The sequence below is a fragment of the Didymosphaeria variabile genome, assembly GCF_027946475.1.
Source record: "Didymosphaeria variabile strain IMI 356815 chromosome Unknown scaffold_2, whole genome shotgun sequence".
Lineage (NCBI taxonomy): Eukaryota > Fungi > Ascomycota > Dothideomycetes > Pleosporales > Didymosphaeriaceae > Didymosphaeria > Didymosphaeria variabile.
The window spans coordinates 3069430-3092007 of NW_026611621.1; the positions used below are offsets into that span (position 1 = coordinate 3069430).

Here is a 22578-nt window from a genome sequence, read left to right on the forward strand (position 1 = left end):
CATCCACACGCCCATCCGCTGCCGCACTTGCTCGCAAGGCTTCCTATCAAGTACTTCAGCAGAAGAAGTCGAACAAGACATTCGTGGTCAGCGAGAGTCTATCACCTTCTCAAGTGCGAGATGGTCCTCGTTTATTGAGCGGTTTCTCGCACGCAGATCGCGTTCCTACGCCACACCCATTTGCTATACCACAAGCGCAGATGAACCGAATGAATTCTGAAATATCAATGCGCGATACCTCTTCTATGCTTTCTGGGCTGTCACGGTAAGCCGTCATTATCTTGAGTCTGCTTGTGGAAACATGGCTAACAAGATCTCGCTTAGCCGCCCGCGTTCGAAAGAGGGCAGGACTAGCCCTGTACGATTTCCTACAGCTAGCGGTAGCATCAAATCTAGGAAAGAAGGTTTCAACGCACTCCCCTCTTCTTCGCCTCTCGATGTCCGACATGATCAGAGCCTGCTTGCGGGAGCTGTACCCACCTCAAAGCCCGACGGTGTTCCCCACAACACGTCCAACATCACCCCGCCGCATGCCCATATTGAAGACATCATTGACATAGATGCTGTCGATAACACCTTTGTTCCCGGACACAAGGGGGGAATGTCCAGCATCGACAGTACTGGTCGCATTGAGCGCAAGCTTTACTCTGCTTTAGGCGAGGAGCTTAGTTTCCATGCCGATGCAGATCCAATGCCCCGCGTGGAGAACGAAGTAATCACCAGTGGAACAAGTTTGGCGGGCCCTGGACTTGACATTCCAGTCACCAAAAGGAAGAGACAAGGTACCTTGGGCGGCGAGAGAGACCGTAGTCCAATCGCAAAGATGGTAAGGGAGCAGACCAACGACAGTCAACTTGGAGAATCGCCGGGCATGCCTCACCTACGGGGAGGAAAGTGAGCCTTTCTTTTCTTTGACCTTGCATGATCACCGTACTCGATGTTGTCCGCGGATGCAACTGTGAAGAAGGGTTTATCATTTGGCACATCATCGTGCATACCTCGCTTGGTCTGTATTTTCTCTATGGCGATGACGGAAGATTATTGGATTACTAGAGAACACAACTTTTGAGATAGGTTTGAGAGAAGTCATACAACGTACATCTTTGCCCGGTCGGATGCTCAGGAAAGCATTGCACAAACTCGCAAACGTGGAAATGATGCCGCTAGAAGAGCACGCTAGCGAACCCCACTTGTTCACGGACTCGTGCCTCCAACTGTGACTGCGGCTGAGCCCCGGACATTTGTTCGCATGAACCAATTGCTATCAGAGCTAATCCACGATCCGATGTCAATCTGTTCTCATACAGAAGTAGAAGGTACGCCCGCGTTACTTTGGTTTGTCTAGGCAACCCCTGATGCGTCGGCGACGGAGTCTTCTTCTCCGTCGGGGAGTGTAACAAGAAAGCCGACATGCGGAGCCCACCTCGACAAAATGGTTTGACGTGGAGGTCGGTGTTATCGCGAACGTTGAATACTCACTGACTCACTGGAGTCCCTCTAGCACCATTGACTGAAGCACAATCATCACAAATTTCACCTAGTATTCACCGCAATGGCCTCAAACGACGGAAATAAATTCATAGTCCTCGGCGCGGGCGTCATTGGCCTTTCCACCGCCCTGACCCTACGCGAAGCATATCCTTCGGCAGACATCACGACCGTAGCAAAGCACTTCCCCGGCGACCGCTCTATCGAGTACACGTCCCCCTGGGCTGGTGCAAACTGGTCGAGTATGGCGACCGACAACGGTGTGCTTGAAAGTTACGATCGTGTGACTTTCAACCGATTTGCTAAGATGGTTGGTGAGGGATTGGGCGGAGAGGATGGAGGTGTGGTTGGATTGGGAAGGATGGGCTTGACGGCCATTTTTGATGCAAAGATTGAAGATGTGGGGATTTTGAGTCCGGCGACGGGGAAATTGTGGTACGAGGAGTTGGTGGGTGGGATGAGGTATCTTGAGAAGAACGAGTTGCCAGAGGGAGCGGTGTTTGGACTGGATTTCAAGAGCACATTTAGATTAAACACGCAGGTTTATTTGAACTGGTATGTTTAATCATCCTTCCCTTTTTCCTTCCCTGAGATTCATTTCTAGATGGAGGGAGCTCAAGGGTGGTGGCTGACGTGGAAGGTAGGCTCCAAGACCAAGTCATTCGGAAGGACATCAAGACCGTGAGGAGGCATTACCCGTCGATAAAGGCGATGCTGAAGGACTTTCCTGACACCACCGCGCTGATAAACTGCTCCGCGCTCGGATCGCTTCACCTGAAAGATGTTAAAGACACAAATATGTATCCTACGCGTGGGCAAACCATTCTCGTCGCTGAGCCGAAAAAGCCCATCAAGCGTATGTACCTACGTACACCGAAACGCATCGACCCGACGGTCACATATGTTGTAAGCCCTACTCTAAGCTCATCAAGTTAAAGTGTTACACGTGTATGTCCATCCGACGTGCAGACAGGAACTCGGAACGCAGCATAGGGCCAGGGTGAGACAGAGATGTCCCCAAAGGCTAAATTAATCCGCGGTTGTAATAGAGCATTTGCTGACATGACGACTTCGTATAGTTTCCCCGTCCCAACGGTGGCGGCGTAATCCTCGGCGGTAGCCGACAAGACAACGACTGGTCTGGGGAGCCGGACATGGAGCTTGCGCAGACCATTATGGAGCGGTGCTGCGAACTGTGTCCGGAGCTGGGCAGGCCGGAAGATCTGCAGGTCATTTCGCATAATGTGGGTTTGAGGCCGACTAGGACAGGCGGCACGAGGATTGAGTTGGAGAGATGGGCAGATGGGACGCCTGTGGTGCATAATTATGGACACGCGGGCGCAGGCTATCAAAGTTCATGGTAGGTATACTCTATAGACATTATCCTGGGAGCACGAACGCGACATGCTAATGACACTTAGGGGCACGGCGGAGAAAGCGGTCGAGCTGGTGAGGAAGGCGCTTGAGACGAAGGCAAGGCTTTGATTGGTACGGGAATTGCACCATACTGTAGAAGCAAGAATCTGTGAGGAGACGTCGTGTCGCGTTGTTCTGAATGCCTGTTCTCGTTCGCATGTACTCACTTTCACCTTCACTGAAACTCAATTAAAGTTGCTACTCGCGATTAGGCACTTGGGAGCGGAGATGTAAAATTCGTTTCAGTTCGCCCGAGCTCCTGAGTCCTTGACACATTGTCGTTGTCGCATAGGTAAGTACAAGTATAACCTCCAGCGATTATTCGTGACTGATACACTGCAGATGTGCGCCAATTACCTCCTCTGCCTCCAGGCTGCGTCGTTCATTCCACGGTTGGTAGCGGACGCCCGTTCTACATGCAGTTGACGATAAAGGGTCGCAGGGGGAGTTTCCTATACCCGTACCCGCACCGGTAAGCTATCAGCCCGTTCAGGCGCCTTTACCGTATCTTCCAGCGGCACCGCACTAGATATAATGGCATCTTACTCCTTCGTACCTCAGTCGAGTTATGACTAAAGCAACGACCAATCTTAGTTCTGAACAGGTTAGATGGACTTTAAACTTCTGGTGCACTTCAGCGTGTCCTCCAATGCTAGCGTACCATTAGTGACTTCCATACCACCAAACAAGCCCGCTGCCGTTAGGTGCTCCGAAGAGACAAGTCTGTGCGGAGTGTGCCAGGCAGGATGCAAATATTAGGATATCTGCACATTTCCGAGGCCTCTTCAGTGCGACACGAACAAGCTGTTCCCTCAGCAGCTCCAAGTTAGAACCCAGACAGGGAGACGCCTCTTTCTCCACTTGTCTTAAAACTACAGCAAGGCGGGCTCCAGGTATAAACTTGTCAATGAAGTATCCGTCAGCTTCGGTAAGTGCGCCATCGCCGTCGATCCGGAGTGGGATCGTATGCGTGTAGATACTCGTAGAGAAATTGAAGACTTGAATCTAAGCTCAGCGGGAAAGTGTAGAAGTTGGATGGTCGAAGTTTTTTCGTATCTGACTGGGTTTCGTCTGGGATCTGGAATAGGAGCATGATCTCCGGTCCACCCCGGCCCCCGCTTTCAAAGTCTGCAATTCAAAATTGACTACTGACCTCATGCTTTCGGATCAGGTCTACTATGCGTTGAAGTTGCTTGCTGTGCTTAGGTGCCAACTCTCTTCGAACCAGGAATCGAAACGGGTCAAGGGAAAGCCCGATGCTTTCAAGTTGCTGTAGGGATCACTCTTAGGCATCACCTAGTTGAAATAGCTTCTCTTTGTGAAAATAACACATTGGTATAGCGGGATCCAAATCTATTGGACCCTCGTCATTATCCTCAGGCGCTTCTTGCCAGCAACCCCGGATGAGTTGAGATTTTGGGCGTCAATTGACGAGACCGAATCTTGGAACAGGTGAACAGACGTTAGTAGATGTCAGATCGTAGTCATCCAGTCGGAAAGGCTGAAATGGTTCTATGCTGATGGCTATCTTGAACTCGATATTCAGTGCGTATTTCTTAACGTAAGCCACAATGGCCGTGATGTCTGTGAATACGTGCCAGTTCTCCGCACCCTTGAGTTTCGATCTGCGCGAACTCAGGACTTGGTGAAGTTTTCTGAGACTAAGATCCGCCCGGCGATTCGCCAAGTGTTGCTTCATGGACCGCCCCGGCGAGTATCGTTTCGGATGCATAGACAGGTTAGTCTCTTTTTGCTCAGCGGGATCGTACCATGCGATGATGATAACATTAGACAGGGTGAGAAGAGGACCTTCCGCAAACTTTCGCCGCAGGCGTTCATTTAACGGACACCGAACATCCTATACTTGTGCAGATCTTGTCTTGTCACGTCGCAAGGCATCGCGCCCACCAATAGGTTCGATCGTTACTGGAAGCACCTTGGTGGTGGCATCCTCCCATTGTAAGATGTGTCCACGGATACCAAGCTTGGTTATAGGAGCCTCTTCCCTTCTGTTGTAGTAATGGCGCCCATTGCCGAAAACCGAATCGGACTGGAATCACAAGTCCAACCTGCAAACTGTTGACTACCTGTGTATCATGTGGTAGATTGTAACAAGGTCCTACCTCCTTGTCTGCCAAGGGAAGCCTGGGATATGATATCCATGCTACGCTCTATGCAATTGTCAGTTTGGCGAGCCCACTCCGCCATTGCCCGTAATTTATCTCGTTCTTCCCAATCAGCAGCATCTGTTGGTAGTAGTGGGTATAGCTGGCGCGAGACGTCTATGACTGTATCCATCCGCGGCCCAAATACACTCCTTGTCGGGTGTCTCCACGTGGTACGGGGATATGTCGAGTTCGATTCCATTGGTTGAGGATAAGATTTCGACACATGGCTAGATAAGCCTCGTATCTTGCGAATTGCCATGGACTAGGAAACTGTCTATCGGAATGTAGAAGTGGCTTTCTCCAAAGTCATAAGCACCGTAGGAAATTCTCGGTCTAGTCCTCATATTCCTAGTCCTCGTTTACTGCTTTCGCGGATGTTGCAGTCTCGTGTCTTCTACAGTCTCACTTTAAAAGCGTCAGAGAACGGTCCCTGCGTCATGTAATGCTGTAAAAGGCACGGCATAGGATGGCCCTCTGAGACAGTGACCTAGTGCAAAAGCCATGCTAGAAGGTGTAACACATCAGCACACGTAGGCAAAGAAGAATGAATGCTACAAGGACACTGCAAGGACAGTGCCCGTCTTACTATGCCTTCAATGGACATTCTCGTGGGTTGTCAAGAAACGCACAAAATCCCTTATCTGGTATAATCTTTCTTAATTTGAATTTTTATCAGCATCGAAGCGCTTCAGTGCCGCATATGTTGACTTGTTTCATATCTCAAATCCAACATGAGGCTTCGTATTGACGGCAACAGTACTACTTAAAGCTCCGAGGAACCGGCACGAGACTTGGACATTATGCTTTGATCACAGGCCAAAGCCGGGAAAGTTGAAGTCCAGCTCCCCGGGCTGAATGCTCAAGAAGCTTGAAGTTCCCAAACCGAAATCGTCTTCAAAACCGTTGTTCAGAGGATCGCCCTCATAAAACCCGTTCGATGCTGCCATGGATGTCATGTGTGGAGAGTGGTCGAAAGCTAGACCAGCTTGGCTAGTAGCGGGCATAGTGCGTTGATCAGGATGTGTAGTCGGGTTGGTAGTCCTTGATGCGACAAGCTTTTCAAGCCCTTCCGCCATCATGTGCACCAAGTGCCATTTGCCTACCGATGTAGCCCTGAATTGCTGCACCGCTTTGGTAGTGAGATCATATACTACAGTATCGTCGATGTATTGACCACTGTGCTGTGAGGCGACTTTTAGGAGGAAGACGCAGGCGAATGCAATCATAGAGATTAAGTAATGAGGTATACCGACTAAGCTCTCCCGGATGTCATAGTCAGCTAAAAGCATTTCAACGGTAGATGTTGCAGCGGCAACGGCTGCTGATGCGCTACCTTGAAAATGGGGCGGCACCGGTGCGCCTTTGAGTCCACGGAAAACGTGCGAATGTAGATGTAGCTTTGCAAGATGGTGGTGGAGAATGACGCCTTTCGTAGGAAATTCTCCAATGTGCTGATGAAGTTCTATCGACTTTAGCGGTGTACTCTGTCGGTGGGTGACTCGACTTACTTAGTAGCTCTGTCGTCCAGTATCCCATCCATTGGTCGATCTGTCGGCTATAGTTGGTTAATTGAGGCGCGAAAGCCTGTGGAACAGGCTCGCCTGTATCTGGTCCAAACAGTTCTCGAACATTGCTCATCATGGTAAGCAGAGCCATCTGGCTCACTAAACGCTTGTCGCTTTCTGCGAATCCGGGTACCTTCATTAACTTCTCCCAACCAGAGATGGTGATATCCTCGCGGACGATGGATGGCCGCCCGTACAATATTGAAAGATGGTGGTCGCAGATGTAGAGGACATACCAAATTCGCATACTGTCTAGAGCCTCTTCCCCACCTTTCGACAATAGCCGATGGTAGTTGGCGCTGAGGTTCGCTTCTGTCGCACGTCGGATGGCATAACCGGAAAGCGTCCAAGAGATATCATGTAGCCAATATGCGCCTACAGTGATATCAGTAAGATTAGCCCAAATTTCATCCTAGATTTTCGAATTTTCGTACCTATGCACATGGCTCGCAGGTGGTCCCGGTCTACCCTTCGGTCAAACATAGACGCGGCCATAAGTCGCTGGAATTCGCGTTTGCACACTCCGTATAGATGATTGCTCAAAGGGTCATGCAGTGCCGCCACCGTGCATATACATGCCGTCAACAAAGGCGAGCCACGACGCAACGTCTCGAAGTCACGATACCTCCCGCGGCCGATCTTATACATGAAATGATCTATCCTATTTAAATAAAACTCCACTAGACGTTTGACATCCTCAATGCTGACTAGTCCGTTTGAGATGAAGTCGGTGAAGGATTGGTTTGGGCTGTTCGAAAGGGCCGGTCTCGTCTCCTCAGTGTCATCTGAACGGAGTGCTCGTAGCCTGGTAATCTGATACAAGGATTCGATAGGAACATGGGGTACGGCATCTTGACGAGGAGAAAGTCGAGGTGAGTTATCACAAGATGGCCCTGCTTCTTCTTTTTCCATAGCGTAGTCATGTGACGAGGTTTCGTTCTGATCAGGAGAGTCCGTTTGGAGTGGTGGAAGCACTGGGAGGTTAAGCTTGCCAAGAACCTGTTGCAATGCGGAGTGCATGCGATCCAAGTCTTGGATCACAGTGCTTTTCCATTGCGAGCGCTCTTCAATCAGTGTTTGTAGGCTCTTGTTCAGGACACAAGACAGATTTCGCTCGGCACATCTCTGACAAGGTGGTCCATCTTTCATGATGCATTTTATCTGCACTCGATTAGCCAGCGACATCTAGAAGAGTCTGGTGCGCGACCTTTTGTTTCCTGCACGCGGCGCAAGCTTTGACTTTCCGCGATATACTTGGCGCGAAGCCAGACCCGTCAACGGTGGGCTCGGATAGCCTTGGTCGCGTCGTCGGCGATGCTGACAAGCCATCACCTTCATTGGCCTGCGACCACGTCCGCTTAGGTGGCATCGTGACGTTCGACAAAGGTGCAACGCCTCGGCAGGTCTGGATGACTGTATGCGCGATCGACTGCACCGTGCCAGAGTGGGGATGGTCGCAATGTGGGGAACACGTGCGGACTAAAATAGTCGACTTCTAATTGGTCGATTCTGCCTCTTGCAGCTCGCAGGGGCTATACGAGAGCACGAAAACCGGAGTCTTGCAGCAACGTCACTTCTCTGCATCGCTGCGTGGTGCACGACGATAGATTACGGGACTAGGATGAGTAGATCTCAGTAGTGGTAAGCCATCTGTGAACTCGGTCACATGCAAGCTTTTACCAAACCAAACACCAAAGAACCTATCGAGTCACCGACGGATCGCAGACCCCAATGCCTCGTCTTACTATAAGCCATCCGTTTTGAGAAGATGTAAACCTGACGACCGTATTGCGCATGAGGCTCTTCGAGGGGCGCAGGGCGGTCTGATGACGTGGCACTGTTGAGTCCAGGCCTGATCTTCAGATGTTCTCCAACGCACGATACTTTTCGTGTTGAGATCAAGTTTACTGGCGGACAGATTTTAGCAAGCGCAAATTTTAGTAAGCTGCACACAGGATCATGTATCTCAGGTTGCCTCTATGCATATCATGAGCGTCCATTTGTGACGTGATATCGTATCGTCGGTGTTCATACGCAAGAGGGTTGCCACTTAGATCTCCGAGTCATATTCTCGGCCACTGTGCTGCCCTAAATCAAATGCACCGTCCAATACACGGCGGGCAGAGGGATGTAACATTCTTCAATAGGCAATTCCGTATTCACAGCCACTTTCATTACATTGTGCATTGCAAGATAATTCCGTCCACCAGCATTCCATTGGAGTTCAACACTGCTGCAATTGTAAACATATTCGTGGCAGAATTCTCATGTTGTTTCTCATCGCACTGCCAACCACCCATTGTTGACCTTGATTAGGAAATGATTTTGCGATGGGGTCGCACAAAGGCGCTTGTGGTGGCTGACGTCAAGTGCCGCTGGACGATCTTTAGGCACCCAGGCGCCCCAGCCCTTTGATGCACTCAACACACCAACAAGACCGCATACATCTCACAGCCCTGCGCGTTCCTGCTCGTTCATCTGCATTGTTTAGCTCCACTTCGAAGACACGTCCAAGCCTCAGGATTGTGGCTCGCTCTTCATTGCGATTTCGCCTTTTTCGTCTAAGCCACTCGGCACTGTGTCCGTTGCAGGAGCCTGGGGCCAAATCCTTCCGGATTTCCTGCTTAGCATATCGTCTCTGTTTGGCCTTATGTAGTCCATCAAGTCTCACACACAGACAGTGAGTCGACTTCTGTCGCATGTTGCATATGGTAATCATGGAGCCGAACCAGTATCAATATACAGGCTACGCTGAACATCTTCCGCCGTATCAGTCCTTTTCTACTGCACAGGACCCCAAACACCGTTCTACGCAACGCATTCCGAACGGATACGATAATTTTGCTACACGCGGTTCTTACATCCAACCTCAATATGGGGCACCACTCATTGCAGAGCCTCCTGCCGCCTTTATGGCGGAACTTCCTGCGGCGCTTCCGCCAGCGCCGCAGACTTCGACTTCTCCGCAGCAACTAAACGAGGACGAACTTCTCGCGCACAAGCTCCAGAACATTGAAGTGGAGGAAGCGAGGCGAAGATCAAGCAGCATTGTGAGCCATCAAGCATCGAGTTACTCGTTACGCGACGCTGCTTCCTTGGCCCCACGAACGTCGCAAGGCCAGTCGGATGCACTTCTACCAGCATTACCACCTAGGCCGCATTCTGAAAGCTTTTCATCAATACCATTCTATGGACCAGACTCTTTTGGGCCTCCACCGGCATCATTTGAAACAACAACTGATGGAAGGATGCTGATGGCTCACTCTGGTGTCGGCGATCAACCGCCCCCAACCCCACAGGACCTTCCAGAAGTCGTTCTTCCAGCGCGTCCATATTCTAATGCCGGGTTTGAACAAGGACTCGAATATGCACCTACAATGAGTAGTACCGCTTTTCCGGCACCCGCAGCGTCATCACCGATGGATCCTGTTTCACTGGCATCGTATCTAGAGTTGCACCGAGAAGTCCCTTACCCACATCAATGGAAACTTCCTCCGCTAGTTGATACTCTCTATGGGTCGAGCACAAGAGCACCAAAAGCGACAGATTGGTTGGATGTTCCCTCGAGTCGAGGATGGAGAAGAGTCCGTGCGTCTCAGCATGCATCAACGCCGACCGAGCCAGCATACTCCTTCACTTTCAGGTCCAGAGGCGCTAGCTTACTAGATGCGAGACATTCGTGGTCAATGCTTCCTGGGCATTGGACTTACAACCTCAGATTAGATAACATGACTGGCATGCGAAAAAGCGAGCTACTCACGCCGCCCAAAGGGAATGATCTCATAACAACCTACATTCCCGCCCAAAACTACGATAGCCTACGTTTTATAGGCCCCGATGGAAGTGTGTTTCTATGGGTCGCCCATGCGCCTCTAAGTTCCGCTCAGGGGGGCCAGATACGATGCCCTTCGGCACGCGCTCTTTATGGCACCCAAAGGCTGTGATCCGCTTTACGGCGAGATTGTAGCAGATCACGCATACTGGGATGGCTTTATCGACTATTCTGAGGTGCATCGAGTAATGTGCGCTGGTTGCGGTGCATCGCCCATCAACGGGCTGTGCTGGAAGTGCAAGTCGTGCAAGGATCATGATATCTGCGAGCAGTGCCGCCTTGCCAACAGATCCGTCAAGTCCACCTGTTCTTTTACACTCGTCAATCTACCCGACGAGGCTCTGTATATCCGGTCTTCCGAGGTGGATCCCGCGCTCATTTGTGCCACGTTCCAAATCATGAGGGACTGGGAATTTCACATGCTAAGGGTCCAAAGAAACAGGGATCCTAAGGGCTTCAAGATGAGCGAAGATAAAGCACGAGAGGGCGACCTAGGCAAGTCGACATATTGGAGACTAGGAGATAAACCTAGCCAAGGCGCAACAGTTGTGCAACAGGAGGTGAAGCCGGTGAAGAACGCAAAGGTTGAAAAGGCTAAGGCGAAGGAGTCAGAGAAACTACAAAAAGCTAAGGCGAAGGAGTCAGAGAAACTACAAAAGGCGAACAAGAAGGAGAAAGCGAAGGAAAAGAAGAAAGAGAAGAAGAATGACAAACGAGGATCAGTTGTTGGTATCAGTGAACTGATCAGAGGCTCTGCGCAAGTTGGTGGTTCTGTAGGGGATGTTGGGGAAGCACTACGAAGAAACTCCGAGGACTCTACAGGCACTTTAAAGTGACTACGTCTCATTTTGTTTTACTCTTGATGATCTTGCATCTTTATACCCACAATGAACAGCTTCTATTGTTACACAATGACTGCTATAACTTTTCACAGATGTTGCACGTTATAGTTCGACCGCACATTCATTACGTGGAATCTTTATTGCTATCGCGAGCAACATCCGACTCTTTCCTGGTCTGCCTGAGCTTAGCGATGATGCACAAGACCTGCGGTGCGCTGTCAAAAGGGTTGATGCCTCGTATTACCCCAGGCCGAGCATTGCGGTATCCAGATGTATGGGGAAGTGGTCGCTCTCGTTGAATTAGAGATTTGCAAGATTCGTATCTGCTTCATACAGCGATCCATGCATCCGTCAATTTTGGCCGCGCCCCTGTCGTGGACAATAATAGGTTTCTTCGATGTAGTCGTCTTCCTCCTATGGCCAATATAATATATTTTTCTTGCTTTCCGATCTCTCCTGCGTTCCTGAAGAGGTGGGGAAAGTTCGTCAGCATTAGGTAGAGGCCTGTCCCAAGTAGTTCGCGCGAGTGTGTGGCTTACATGGTACAGCTTTCTGGTTTCAGAATCTTGCGTGAGTTCCCAGCCTAGTGGTAGGGGCTCCTGGCTTTACTCAATTGGTTTCGAGGCGTGGTTTCGTCTGCGGACTCGGCCTGCCCTTGCTTATTCTAGTTCAATTGCCCAAATCATGTCATGAAATACCTCGCAATAGACTGCAGGACGTTTGCAAGATTCTGAACTGTGCGTAAGGCGGCTGTTACGGCAGGGAAGGCAAGGGAGCGGAGAAGTCTGGTGGTGGGTTGACGCTTGGGCCAGTGACATTGCGAAGTATCCATTGAAGCGCACTACGTGGCGACAGTGAATTTCAAAAGGCGTGTCGAATCGGGAACGAGGCGTATCTAGGTCTATTCTTCGCTCTGAACTAAAAAGGTCGCAGATGATGTGTATGTCATGCGAGACTATCTTTCTTTGAATGGTGCCATCTTGATCAATATTGAAGTTTGAATTGGGCGTATATGTGCCTGTTGCTTGCACACGTTTCGTGACCAGGGGTTGTGAAGCCACTCACTCTCTAGAAGTTGCACTTCCTTTTGAACATCTTTCAAGAGTTGAACTTTTACATGCCATGTCAACAGAAAATCGGAGCCACCGTCGAGGGAGCAAGATGACAGCTTATATGTTTTCACCTGGGGAAAAGTAATCTAAAATCTGGCAGAAGGGTGTGAGTCCTCTGGTCACAGTTGCTCACATACAGAATCGAACACATATATGTGCAACACTGGCATCATCCGAGGTAACTTTATACATACCATTTCTTACAATGCAAGTAGTTGTCTCGCTTCTACAAGCTCGGCTTCGCAAAGTGGTCCACGTAGTGTGTACCTTGGGGTAACGTACCTTGTGATACTGCACGGAAACATTCTCTTATGCGCCAACCCCTTGCTGAAAGATGTCTCGAAAACCGAAAGAAATAGCTTACTCATGTATTTGTTCGTGAAAAGTACTATAATAGTCGTTGAGGGAAGATCGAGCTTTGTCGCTCGCTTCGTGGCCTACGCTTGTGCTTATCGCGTTCGAAGCGAGAACATAGGATATTGAAAACTCTTCCCTACTGCCCACTATTACAGCTTGAGGGTCACTAAGGCTTGATCCTCCCGGATCTCTCGTTGAAGTGCGAAACCTTAGAAGAAGAGCCGCCGACAGGTGAGGTGGGATGTCGTTTTCATTGGCGTACCATTCCTGCGAAATGCCGTTACAGACACTGTCACCATCGAGGTAATACCTGAAGATTTGTTCGTAATGAGCGGTGAGCACTAAGGCGACCAGGTAGTTAATAGGTGTGCTACGTCAGGCATTTGAAGAGTAGGACAGAGAATGTTGCTTGCCCGGGCATGTCATCCGCACATGACGTACTTACGGGCAGAAGGAACGTGGCTCAACAAAAAACAACTCAAATAACATCGGGACACTGTTCATTGGGTTTCGTAGGCGCTGAATCCGAGTTGTTTTCCGTACCGTGTGCGTGGCTATCATGGTGGTGCGTTCGGCTACTCAGCCGATGCTGGTCGGAAGCCGTTCCGATGCAGATTTTCGAACGTTCGTGGCTTTAGATGTCTTGATTCGCATCGATGTCAGCAAATAGGTAGATAAAGCCACAGAAAGTTCAAACTCGAACAGCCTGAGGCCTTTCATCGTGTTCGTAGTCGTTCTCACTGTTTTGCCCCAATGCAACAGCAACCACGGCGCGGCCTTCCGGGGCCTGTGACCTAATCCGGCAATACGATGCGGCTCCGCAACCACAAACACGCACCGTGTGAGCAGCTTCGTGGGGACAGCAATGGCGCCATTGAAGGAATCCTCGTTCGTCGCATTCAACTCGGGACCCTGCCGCAAGGTTAGTGAGGGGTCTTGCAGCCGTATATATTTGGGCACATGCGCCTGCGCGGCGCCCTTCACCAATGTCAACCCTCCCTCAACGCTTCTTCACATACATCCACAACGCATTCACCATGGCACCCTCTCTCCACCCCTCAATCGACAATGGCATTAAGAAGGGTGACGCCAACTTTGCCGGCGGAAAGCTGTATTGCCACTGCCCCTCCAACAAGGTCGAGGTCACGCTGGGTTCGAATGTTCTTCACAACCACGCCTGCGGCTGCTCAAAGTGCTGGAAGCCCAAGTCGGCGCTGTTCTCCGTCGTCGGCGTCATCCCCACCGACAAGCTCAGCGTGACGGCCAACGAGCAGAAACTGCACATCATCGACGAGAGCGCGGCGATTCAGAGGAATGCATGCAGGGAGTGCGGCGTGCACCTGTTCGGTCGCATCGTGGTAGATCACCCATTCAAGGGTCTTGACTTTGTTCACACTGAGCTTTCCGACAAAAGTGGGTGGCAAGAGCCTCAATTTGCGGCTTTCGTAAGCTCGATTATTGAGCAGGGCTTTCCTCCGGACCAGATCGATGGTGTACGGTCCAAGTTCAAGAGCGTCGGACTGGAGTCGTATGACGTTCTGAGTCCACCGCTGATGGATGCCATTGCGACGCACACTGCACAGAAAAACAAGGCGAAGTTGTAGAGAAGGGAATCGGACGTGTGGAGGAAGAAAACCCGGGGTGTTCCCATGAGGCTCGTTTATGAGCGTAACGAAAGATCAAGTAAAACAGCATACGAATGAAATGCAATACAAATTCGAACGAAGAGTGACGACGGCCATGTGTATATGCATCGCTAAGGAGCACCATGTTGGATAGTACCGTACCATGTTGGACACTACGTACCTGCTGCTACATGAACGGATTGACGAATTGCATATTCGTGGTGACGAATACCCCCGATGATATTGATGCGTCGTTGTGAAGATAATTTCGAGCGGTGATATAGCATGGGAGGTTTCCCGCGCCTCAAAACGTCCATCAAATACGGTGTGCTAGGCCAAATGCGACTGACAATGCGGCTCATTCAAGTGGCACCAAGTGGCACAGCATCTGTGTGACGGATCGTCGACAGATTGGGCTCGCAAGGTAGCAATCGCTGTCATTGTGCTTGGGAATGGTGTCTTCGGCATCGGAGGAAGCAACCACAGCGGCCGACACAAAGAACCGAACTAACCAGCCTCATACAAATCGACCCCTGCGGTTAACATCAAGGCTAGCTGTACGTCTATAATCAGGATAGTACGAGTTCAAAGCCGCGAACTGACGCGAGAATCGATTCAGTTTTTAGTGTCGGCCGCTGTGAGCGGGAGAGACCGATGACGTTATCGATAGCTTGGCGCGTAGAGAGCTCCACCAAGCTCGAACCAGCGGATCCAACATCCTACGTTTCCTTTCCCCGGCCGTTCACTCCCACCCTTGATATCGCCTCCCCAATATCAATTCCTTTCGTCATGTTCGCTCAACGGGTTTTCCGGCCAGCAAACACGCTGAGCCAGGTTCGTTGGCCTTTTTCGCCATCCCGGCTGCATTACAAAGCTAACAAACCCACAGCAGGTGCGCCGTTACGCGTCGGCCGATGCGCCCAAGAGCGGCGGCAATGGGCTGCTCTACACTGGTGTCGCCCTTGCCGCCGTGTCTGGTGGCTACTTCTACATGCGTCGAAACACACCCACGGGTCAAGCCGGTGATGCGCCGCCCTCAGCAGAGGCCGAAAAGATCCCAGCGTCATCGGGACAGCCTGCGAAGGCTGCTTTCACGGGGGGCGAGCAGGGCTTCCTCTCGCTGAAGCTCGACAAGTCGGAGATCATCAATCACAACACCAAGAAGCTCACCTTCTTGCTGCCCGAGGAGGACATGGAGAGCGGTCTGCACGTCGCCTGTACGTCAGCACGCACCTACTAAAGGGAAAAGATACTGACACGTGCACAGCTGCCGTCATTACCAAGTACAAGGGCCCTGAGATGCAGAAGCCTGTCATCCGCCCATATACCCCCACGAGCGATGTCGACCAGAAGGGAACCGTTGACTTCATCATCAAGAAATACCCTAATGGGCCCATGTCGGAACATCTGCATAACCTGGAGCCTGGACAGCGCCTCGATATCAAGGGTCCGATCCCAAAGTACCAGTGGACGGCCAATAAACAGTCAGGACGCCCTTTCCTTCTCATAAAGCATCTTCGCAACGCTCCTTAAGTGAGCGATCATTCTATACGAACAACGTTTGCTGACTTCGCTCCCCAATATCTAGTGACCATGTCGCCATGATTGCGGGTGGAACCGGTATCACGCCCATGTGGCAAGTTGCCAACGCTATCTTCAAGAGTGCGTTTCATATGCTCACAACGTGTGCGCAGCCCAACTAACAGTCGCACAGACCCTGAGGATAAGACCAAGGTCACCCTTGTCTTTGGCAACATCTCTGAAAAGGACATCCTTCTGAAGCGGGAACTTGAGCACCTCGAAAATACGTATCCCCAACGTTTCAGGCAAGACATTCCCCTGCTCTGCGTTGGTTCATCATGCTAACTTTTGAACAGGGCCTTCTACGTTCTGGACAACCCTCCTGAGCAATGGCAAGGCGGTAAGGGCCATGTGACCAAGGAGCTCCTGAAGACGGTTCTTCCCGAGCCGAAGGAAGGCGAGAAAATCAAGATCTTCGTATGCGGCCCTCCTGGATTGTACAAGGCTATAAGCGGCGGCAAGAAGAGCCCGCAAGATCAAGGCGAACTTGCAGGTTATCTGAAAGATCTCGGTTACTCAAAGGACCAGGTGTACAAGTTCTAGAGACTTGCTAAGTTTAGGAGCCTGTACGATACACTTAGACCATAGAACCCCCGAATGAACAGCATGTTTGGTTGACAGCAACACAGCGTTCCAACAACCCCCTACTGCGACATTAAAAATCACGTGTAATCAAAATCTCCAGGGCTTAGCCCGTTTCAACATCTGTTCGTTCCTTACAGTCGCACAATGCAACGTCTCAAGCAGCTGACGTGCTTTCCTGCGCTACCCCTAATTAGGAACAACCGCCCAGAGCACAAAGATCCAGCCACTGTGTATGAAGTAAGACAATGGCGGGCTTTCTGAGAACCATGAGCTTAGTAGCATAGAAATCTCCACGGCGGCTATCTTCCGTTGCGCAAGACCAACCTCCCTGCTCCAGCGCCTCTTTCCCACGAACCCCAGCTTCTGCCCCAAGGCAGTCCAGTCCTGCAGGACATCGGCCAATGTCTTTCGAAACGTTCATTTACCTCGAATGTTACACACACTGCGGATACACAACCAACACAAAACACCCTGACCTTTTGAAAAGCTGGCAGGATAAAGTCAAGATTCTAACAAACTTCTACTTCGAGAACTACGTCCTGCGCGACGGGCCGACTTCGATAAAATATCCTACGTTATCAGCTGGGGGGCGTAGGGGCGTTTGGAGCGAGCCTGTGGACCCTAAAGAATGGGGACGTCATGTTAGACACCACTTTTAGTTAGAAGTTTTGGCGAACAAGTTTTGGGGAACCCGCTTTTGCCAGCGTACTGCCCTGTAGGTTATCGCAAAATGCGAATTCCGTTGAAACACTGGTAGGTGTATTGGATTTGTCGGACACCAAAGCGAGTATATGCGGTCGGTCTTATCATGCTCTGTATGATGAGTTGTCTCTACATCGAGTCGAAACCTAGTCTGAAAACCTCGCCCATCTCAGGTCTACGTAGCAATGCACGTCTCTACACCTCTTTGCCGGATAGTCCCCTTTGTTCACCAAGAGACTAGACTTGCTGCTGGCTGGCGCACAAATCCAGTAGCCTTGTTCGCCAAAACTTGTTCGCCCATCGCAACAGCTCGGATCAGGAAACATCGTGCATACAATTCATAGTATATGCAGCGTGTTCTGGGCTTTTTGAAGCCGCCAGCGGCATGCTTATTCAGTTATAGAACGGCTGACAAAGGACGTGATTGGTGCGCCGCCGCTCGCCAGATAGATAAATGCAGATCCAGTAGCGCCTATGCACGAGGCTCCGTGGAACGCCGGGCCCTACTATCCCACACGACGGGATTGTTTGGGGTCTTGTTCTGGGGGCACAACCTGCAACCACACAATACAGAGAAGGAAGAACAAGAACCGTTGTAGCGTCACATTTACATCCTGGACTCTATAATACCGGATCTTTACCCAAGCAGGTATTCCTAAGCTCCGCTCCCATTGGTTTGAAAGCGCTCTAAATAGCGCGCCCGACTTTTCGTCAGCAGTACGAGACATAACCAGAGGAAGAATGGGCATAACAGTCTCGCACTCAACGCTTGCCCCCATCTATCCTCATCGGCAGGCGCGCTGGATGAAATTACAGACTACCTTTCGAACCTAAAGCAATCATTGCTCGAGGAGCGAGGACATCTGAGGAAGGTGAGGAAACGTAAGAGGAGAGGGCCGGGCAGGGATGATCCGCGGGACTGGGGTGGGAGCGGGGCGGTGGCGGTGGGGAAAAGGCGGGAGGAGTAGGAGCAGGAGGCGAAGTGGTGGTGCTGGGGCGAAGGGACCAAGAAGTTATTTCGAAAGAGATGAGCAAGCCTTTCGCTCGCAGGGAGAGAGCGAAGCGTTAAGAGTGATGAGAAACGCGATTCGGGACATTAGTTCGCTTGAAGAGACCCGCGTGTATACAGATGTTTATGCGATTGGAGATGGTGGAATGACTAGTGGATCATGGGATCCTCTGGGTTCTCACAGAAGAGGCCGTCGATCAAGCTCAGCGCACCCTTGGTCCCTCGAAGGCGGTCCGAGATTTCGAGATGTAGTTTGTGCACCAGACCCTGCAGGAACCAGTACCCGCACTGCTCGGCACGGGATACGAGCGCCGACACCCAGAAAGCGACTACGACGAGAGCTGCTGGTTCGTGTCGTGAGACCATATGTTTAAAGTCCTCCGGTACTTTGCTTAGCCACTGTACCTGTCATACCCTTGGGTTAGTTACAGCGTGCGACTACTCCTATGGTAACTCACCATACTATGCCATACAGCATTGACTGAAGGTACATCAATGTCGGGCGTGAATCTTGCACTGTAATGTTCGACTAGTGTCGCGATTGCTGCCAGCGTGGCCATAACATCTCTCAAATTGTCTGGCCTGCCAAAGACGTTGGACATTCGAGAAGGTAGCTTGTCCAAGCGATCGAGCAGTGCGATGTTCTTTCTACTCTCATGCGAAACCTCAGACTGACCCCTGCGTCTGAATATCTGACTCGCGCGGGCAAACACCTCTTCTGGCGTGCTATAGTTGCCATTGCGTTCGACGAGGGTGAAGCTTCGGAGAGCAGTGAGGAAATTGTGCAAATTGAAAGGGAACGAGGTGAACGAAGTCGAACGCTGACTACCGAGCATAGGCTTCATCAGGGCCCAGTGAGCACACCGTAGGACACACATTATCTGACCGCCCACTCTCCTCTCTTCGTCCTTGTCTTCGGGATCGCGTACAGTCCCACGCACAGGGAGACTCGCTGCCCTACGCCCTGCGAGAAATCCTGCGAAGAACCGCATTGCTCGCTCACTGTGACCCTTTACCATTGACTCGTCATCTGCCAGCGCGACCACGTGAAAGTCGGATATAGCCAGCAGTCCAGACATCATCCAGGGCCTTGATAACGCTAGGGGGAGAACGTTTGCCTTCCAGTAGCTTTCCCCGATGTTAACGCCTGGACTAGGAAGGGTAAAGCGGGTGGATGAACAGAAGTTGTGGAATGTCATGAGTAACTCAAAGTCAAAGTCGATGGGAGGTGGCTCGGATAAAGAGTATTCAGGCTTGAACAACATCTTGGACATAACATCCTCCATGGGTATATCGGCTTCCTCGGCATCGCTTGCTCGCTCGTCCTCACTTTCTCGGGAGTCGCTGGAGTGTTTCTCGCTCTCCTCGAGTAGGTCTTCTTCTCCGGTTGCCTCTTTTTCGTCCGTTGTCTGGTCCGCCAATTCTGGGGCTGGTACTAATAAGCGAATGTATATCTTCTACAACCACCTCGGAATGACCTACAGATTTCGAAGTAGCGAATCTTTGTTCCGCGGAAGAAGGTCTGCATTTTGACTTCCCGTGCCATCGAGTCAAAGTCCTCTGCTCCGCCGTGGATATCTACCCAGTGCCGTCTCATGCGCTTTGCGCTAGCACACAGGTTGCGGCAGCCATGGTGCAGGCAACGATATCCGTCGAGAACAGGCAGTGCAGCGATCGGACCGGTGGCCGGATCTGGTAGCGAAACATCGTCGGGTTCGCGGAGCTCTGTGCGATCGGTTAGCGAAGGGGAGTCGGTAGGCTTGTCCGCCGACTACATGCCAAAACGAGTGATTGAGGAGAGCAGATTCTGGCGTTCGCCACGATAAATCTTGTGTCGCAGTAAGTGGCTTTGTACCTAGTCAAGTTCAATGTCGTATCCCCGAGGTATGACTTGAGAGCACTTACTGCACTCTTCTGTATTGCGTACTCGCAATCTCGACAGATTAGAACGCCGTATTCCGGGTTGTACTCCAGCAGATTGCTCGAGCCTAATGTGATGCGCGACATGGTTGGCGATGTGCTTTTGGGGGTTTTCCAGTATTTGATGAGGTTACATGGACAGAACGTAGATCGATGTTCACTACTTCGTCAACTGCTCTGCTGTACACATCTCTCTGAGCAGGCTTTCACCTGATTCTTATGTCGGTCAAGGTGTACCGCATGGCTAGTGATCGGTCAACGCTAAGCCCAGAATGCGCCATGGTGCAAATAGTCGAGGTTCACTAGTGGCCATGCAGTCATCTTATAGGCCGGTTTCATCCTCCCTCGCACGCAGAACGGCACATGCGGTTCCCCCAACTCCTTTCCCAGCGGTACCGCATGGTGTTGTTCCTCAGAGCCTCAACTCTCGATTAATCAGACTGTCCCAGACATCGTCCAATCGTGCGCCTCGAGTGTCTTGCGCAGGTATACATTTCCGCGCACTTCCCTATACGCTTTGAAATAGCATTGGAAATCATGTCTCTATGTCGCTCCGGTTGTCTCCATAACACAGCGTATTTAAGCTGTGTCGCTGCCGTGAGTAGTAGATTTTCCATCGCGCAGCTTCCACGTTCGTTCTTTGAACAATAAATCCGACTTTGAAAATCGACACCCGAAAATGGCAGCTCCGAAAAATCAAGCTGCATGGCTCAAAGAAGCCGGCGAAGCCCTTGAGGTCTCTGACGCCCCTCTACCCACGGCCGGTTCTGGCGAGATCGTTGTGAAGAATGCTGCCGTTGCAATCAACCCGCTAGATTGGTACGCAACGTCCGGGTACAAAGTGGGTGTTCATGTTGGGCGATTGTCTAAGACTTAAGGCTTTGCACCTTTAGGTCTGAAACCTTGCATTAGCAGCTGGCCGGAACATCTACTACATCCACTTCCCTGATCTGTGAACGGCACACTGACTTTGTACCACCATCTTTAGGCATATGCAGGACTCTGGTGTCTTCATCCAGCAGTGGCCTGCAGTATTCGGGTGCGACGTGGCAGGTGAGGTGTTCGAAGTTGGACACGGCGTGGATCGTTTCAAGGAAGGAGACCGCGTCATCGGGTAAGTTTGTTCGATGCCACAATAGCACTCCCAACTTCTGCAGTTTAGTTGTGGCCTGATCTAATCGTGGGCTGTCATGTTGCAAGGCTGATAATCCTAGGCACACCGTCAACCTTGTCAGTGGACGCCCTCAGGATGGCGCATATGCTCTCTATACTGTCGTTCCGGCCAACAAGGCAGCTATACTTCCCAGCTCCATCTCTTTCACCGATGGCGTCGTTGTACCCTTTGCATTGGAAGCTGCCGTTTGTGCTCTCTCGGTCAAGGCACCCGGCCCATGCATGCCAGGGGTTCTGACGCCCGCTCTTGGTCTACCATACCCCTCAATCGAACCCATGCCTTCGACAGGCAAGACACTCGTGGTCTATGGCGGCTCTTCTTCAGTAGGATCTATGACTACTCAAATAGCTATCGCCGCTGGCATCAACGTTATCGCTATCTCTGGCGCTCACAATCTCGAACTCAGCAAACGTTGCGGAGCCGCTGATACATTCGATCACAAAGACCCTTCTCTTGTGGAAAAGGTCGTTGCGGCCGTGGGAACATCACACTTTGTGGGCATTTTCGACGCCATCTCGATCCCTGAGACGTACGCCCATAGTCTCGGCATACTTGCGAAGCTTGGCGGGGGTCACCTCGCTTGCGTACACCCTCCTCCCTCGGATGTACCTGACAATGTCCAGGTAGGTATGATCTTCGCCGTCAACGAGATCGCATCGCCGGTCTGGGAAGACTTTGTCACGCCAGCGCTACGATCGGGGAAGCTGCAATGCATCCCACCATCCACGATCGTCGGAAAGGGGCTCGACTATGTCAATGAGGGACTAAAGAGGTCCAAAGCAGGTGTCAGTGCGACGAAGCTAGTTGTTGAGCTGTGAGAGCGCGGCAGTGCTCGCCTATCTGACAGAGGGCTTCGAGTCAGTGGCTGGAATAGCATCCATCAAAGATAATATTTTCTCCTCATCTTATATATGTGTAGCGTGTTAAAGTGTAATCATGTATCTGCAGTGATGTTTGGTCGCCCGAAAGCCTTGAATGGCTGAGCGTCGGATATGGAGCAGGCGCACTAGGCCAAAGAGGGATGCGTTTCCCTACCCCGGATCACAGTGACGTCCACACGTGCGAAGCGGCATCGTTCATCGTCCACTTCACTTCCCGGCCATCGTCTCCTTCACCACGCACAGACGCATTATTGATCTCCATCGTGTAGTAGGATGGAGCGCATTTGGCGAGATTTTGCCAGTGCATGTAACTCGTCAAAA

General features: G+C 51.2%; 9 protein-coding genes across 9 annotated transcripts; 7 read left to right on the top strand and 2 right to left on the bottom strand.

The window, feature by feature from the left end:
* Positions 1-301: 301 nt before the first annotated feature.
* On the top strand, positions 302-898 carry N0V89_002709 (uncharacterized protein; the record flags this gene model as incomplete). The annotated part of the gene is made up of 1 exon (XM_056211516.1): positions 302-898. One exon carries the CDS (start codon positions 302-304, stop codon positions 896-898), a length of 597 nt encoding a protein of 198 aa, XP_056074989.1.
* Positions 899-1552: 654 nt separating this feature from the next.
* N0V89_002710 (uncharacterized protein) lies at positions 1553-2852 on the top strand (the record flags this gene model as incomplete). Its single annotated transcript, XM_056211517.1, has 3 exons — positions 1553-2043; positions 2133-2394; positions 2568-2852. The coding sequence occupies 3 exons, from the start codon at positions 1553-1555 to the stop codon at positions 2850-2852; spliced, it is 1038 nt and encodes a 345-aa protein (XP_056074990.1).
* A 3029-nt stretch (positions 2853-5881) lies between these two features.
* N0V89_002711 (uncharacterized protein) lies at positions 5882-7822 on the bottom strand (the record flags this gene model as incomplete). Its single annotated transcript, XM_056211518.1, has 3 exons — positions 5882-6534; positions 6581-7012; positions 7072-7822. 3 exons carry the CDS (start codon positions 7820-7822, stop codon positions 5882-5884), a joined length of 1836 nt encoding a protein of 611 aa, XP_056074991.1.
* Positions 7823-10561: 2739 nt separating this feature from the next.
* N0V89_002712 (uncharacterized protein) lies at positions 10562-11305 on the top strand (the record flags this gene model as incomplete). The annotated part of the gene is made up of 1 exon (XM_056211519.1): positions 10562-11305. The coding sequence occupies one exon, from the start codon at positions 10562-10564 to the stop codon at positions 11303-11305; it is 744 nt and encodes a 247-aa protein (XP_056074992.1).
* Positions 11306-13817: 2512 nt separating this feature from the next.
* On the top strand, positions 13818-14384 carry N0V89_002713 (uncharacterized protein; the record flags this gene model as incomplete). Its single annotated transcript, XM_056211520.1, has 1 exon — positions 13818-14384. The coding sequence occupies one exon, from the start codon at positions 13818-13820 to the stop codon at positions 14382-14384; it is 567 nt and encodes a 188-aa protein (XP_056074993.1).
* An 810-nt stretch (positions 14385-15194) lies between these two features.
* MCR1_1 (NADH-cytochrome b5 reductase) lies at positions 15195-15938 on the top strand (the record flags this gene model as incomplete). The annotated part of the gene is made up of 3 exons (XM_056211521.1): positions 15195-15239; positions 15295-15622; positions 15673-15938. 3 exons carry the CDS (start codon positions 15195-15197, stop codon positions 15936-15938), a joined length of 639 nt encoding a protein of 212 aa, XP_056074994.1.
* Positions 15939-16006: 68 nt separating this feature from the next.
* On the top strand, positions 16007-16529 carry MCR1_2 (NADH-cytochrome b5 reductase; the record flags this gene model as incomplete). The annotated part of the gene is made up of 3 exons (XM_056211522.1): positions 16007-16067; positions 16120-16231; positions 16283-16529. The coding sequence occupies 3 exons, from the start codon at positions 16007-16009 to the stop codon at positions 16527-16529; spliced, it is 420 nt and encodes a 139-aa protein (XP_056074995.1).
* Positions 16530-18432: 1903 nt separating this feature from the next.
* On the bottom strand, positions 18433-20289 carry N0V89_002716 (uncharacterized protein; the record flags this gene model as incomplete). The annotated part of the gene is made up of 3 exons (XM_056211523.1): positions 18433-18687; positions 18741-19705; positions 20193-20289. 3 exons carry the CDS (start codon positions 20287-20289, stop codon positions 18433-18435), a joined length of 1317 nt encoding a protein of 438 aa, XP_056074996.1.
* Positions 20290-20881: 592 nt separating this feature from the next.
* On the top strand, positions 20882-22194 carry N0V89_002717 (uncharacterized protein; the record flags this gene model as incomplete). The annotated part of the gene is made up of 3 exons (XM_056211524.1): positions 20882-21021; positions 21191-21316; positions 21417-22194. The coding sequence occupies 3 exons, from the start codon at positions 20882-20884 to the stop codon at positions 22192-22194; spliced, it is 1044 nt and encodes a 347-aa protein (XP_056074997.1).
* Positions 22195-22578: the final 384 nt, after the last annotated feature.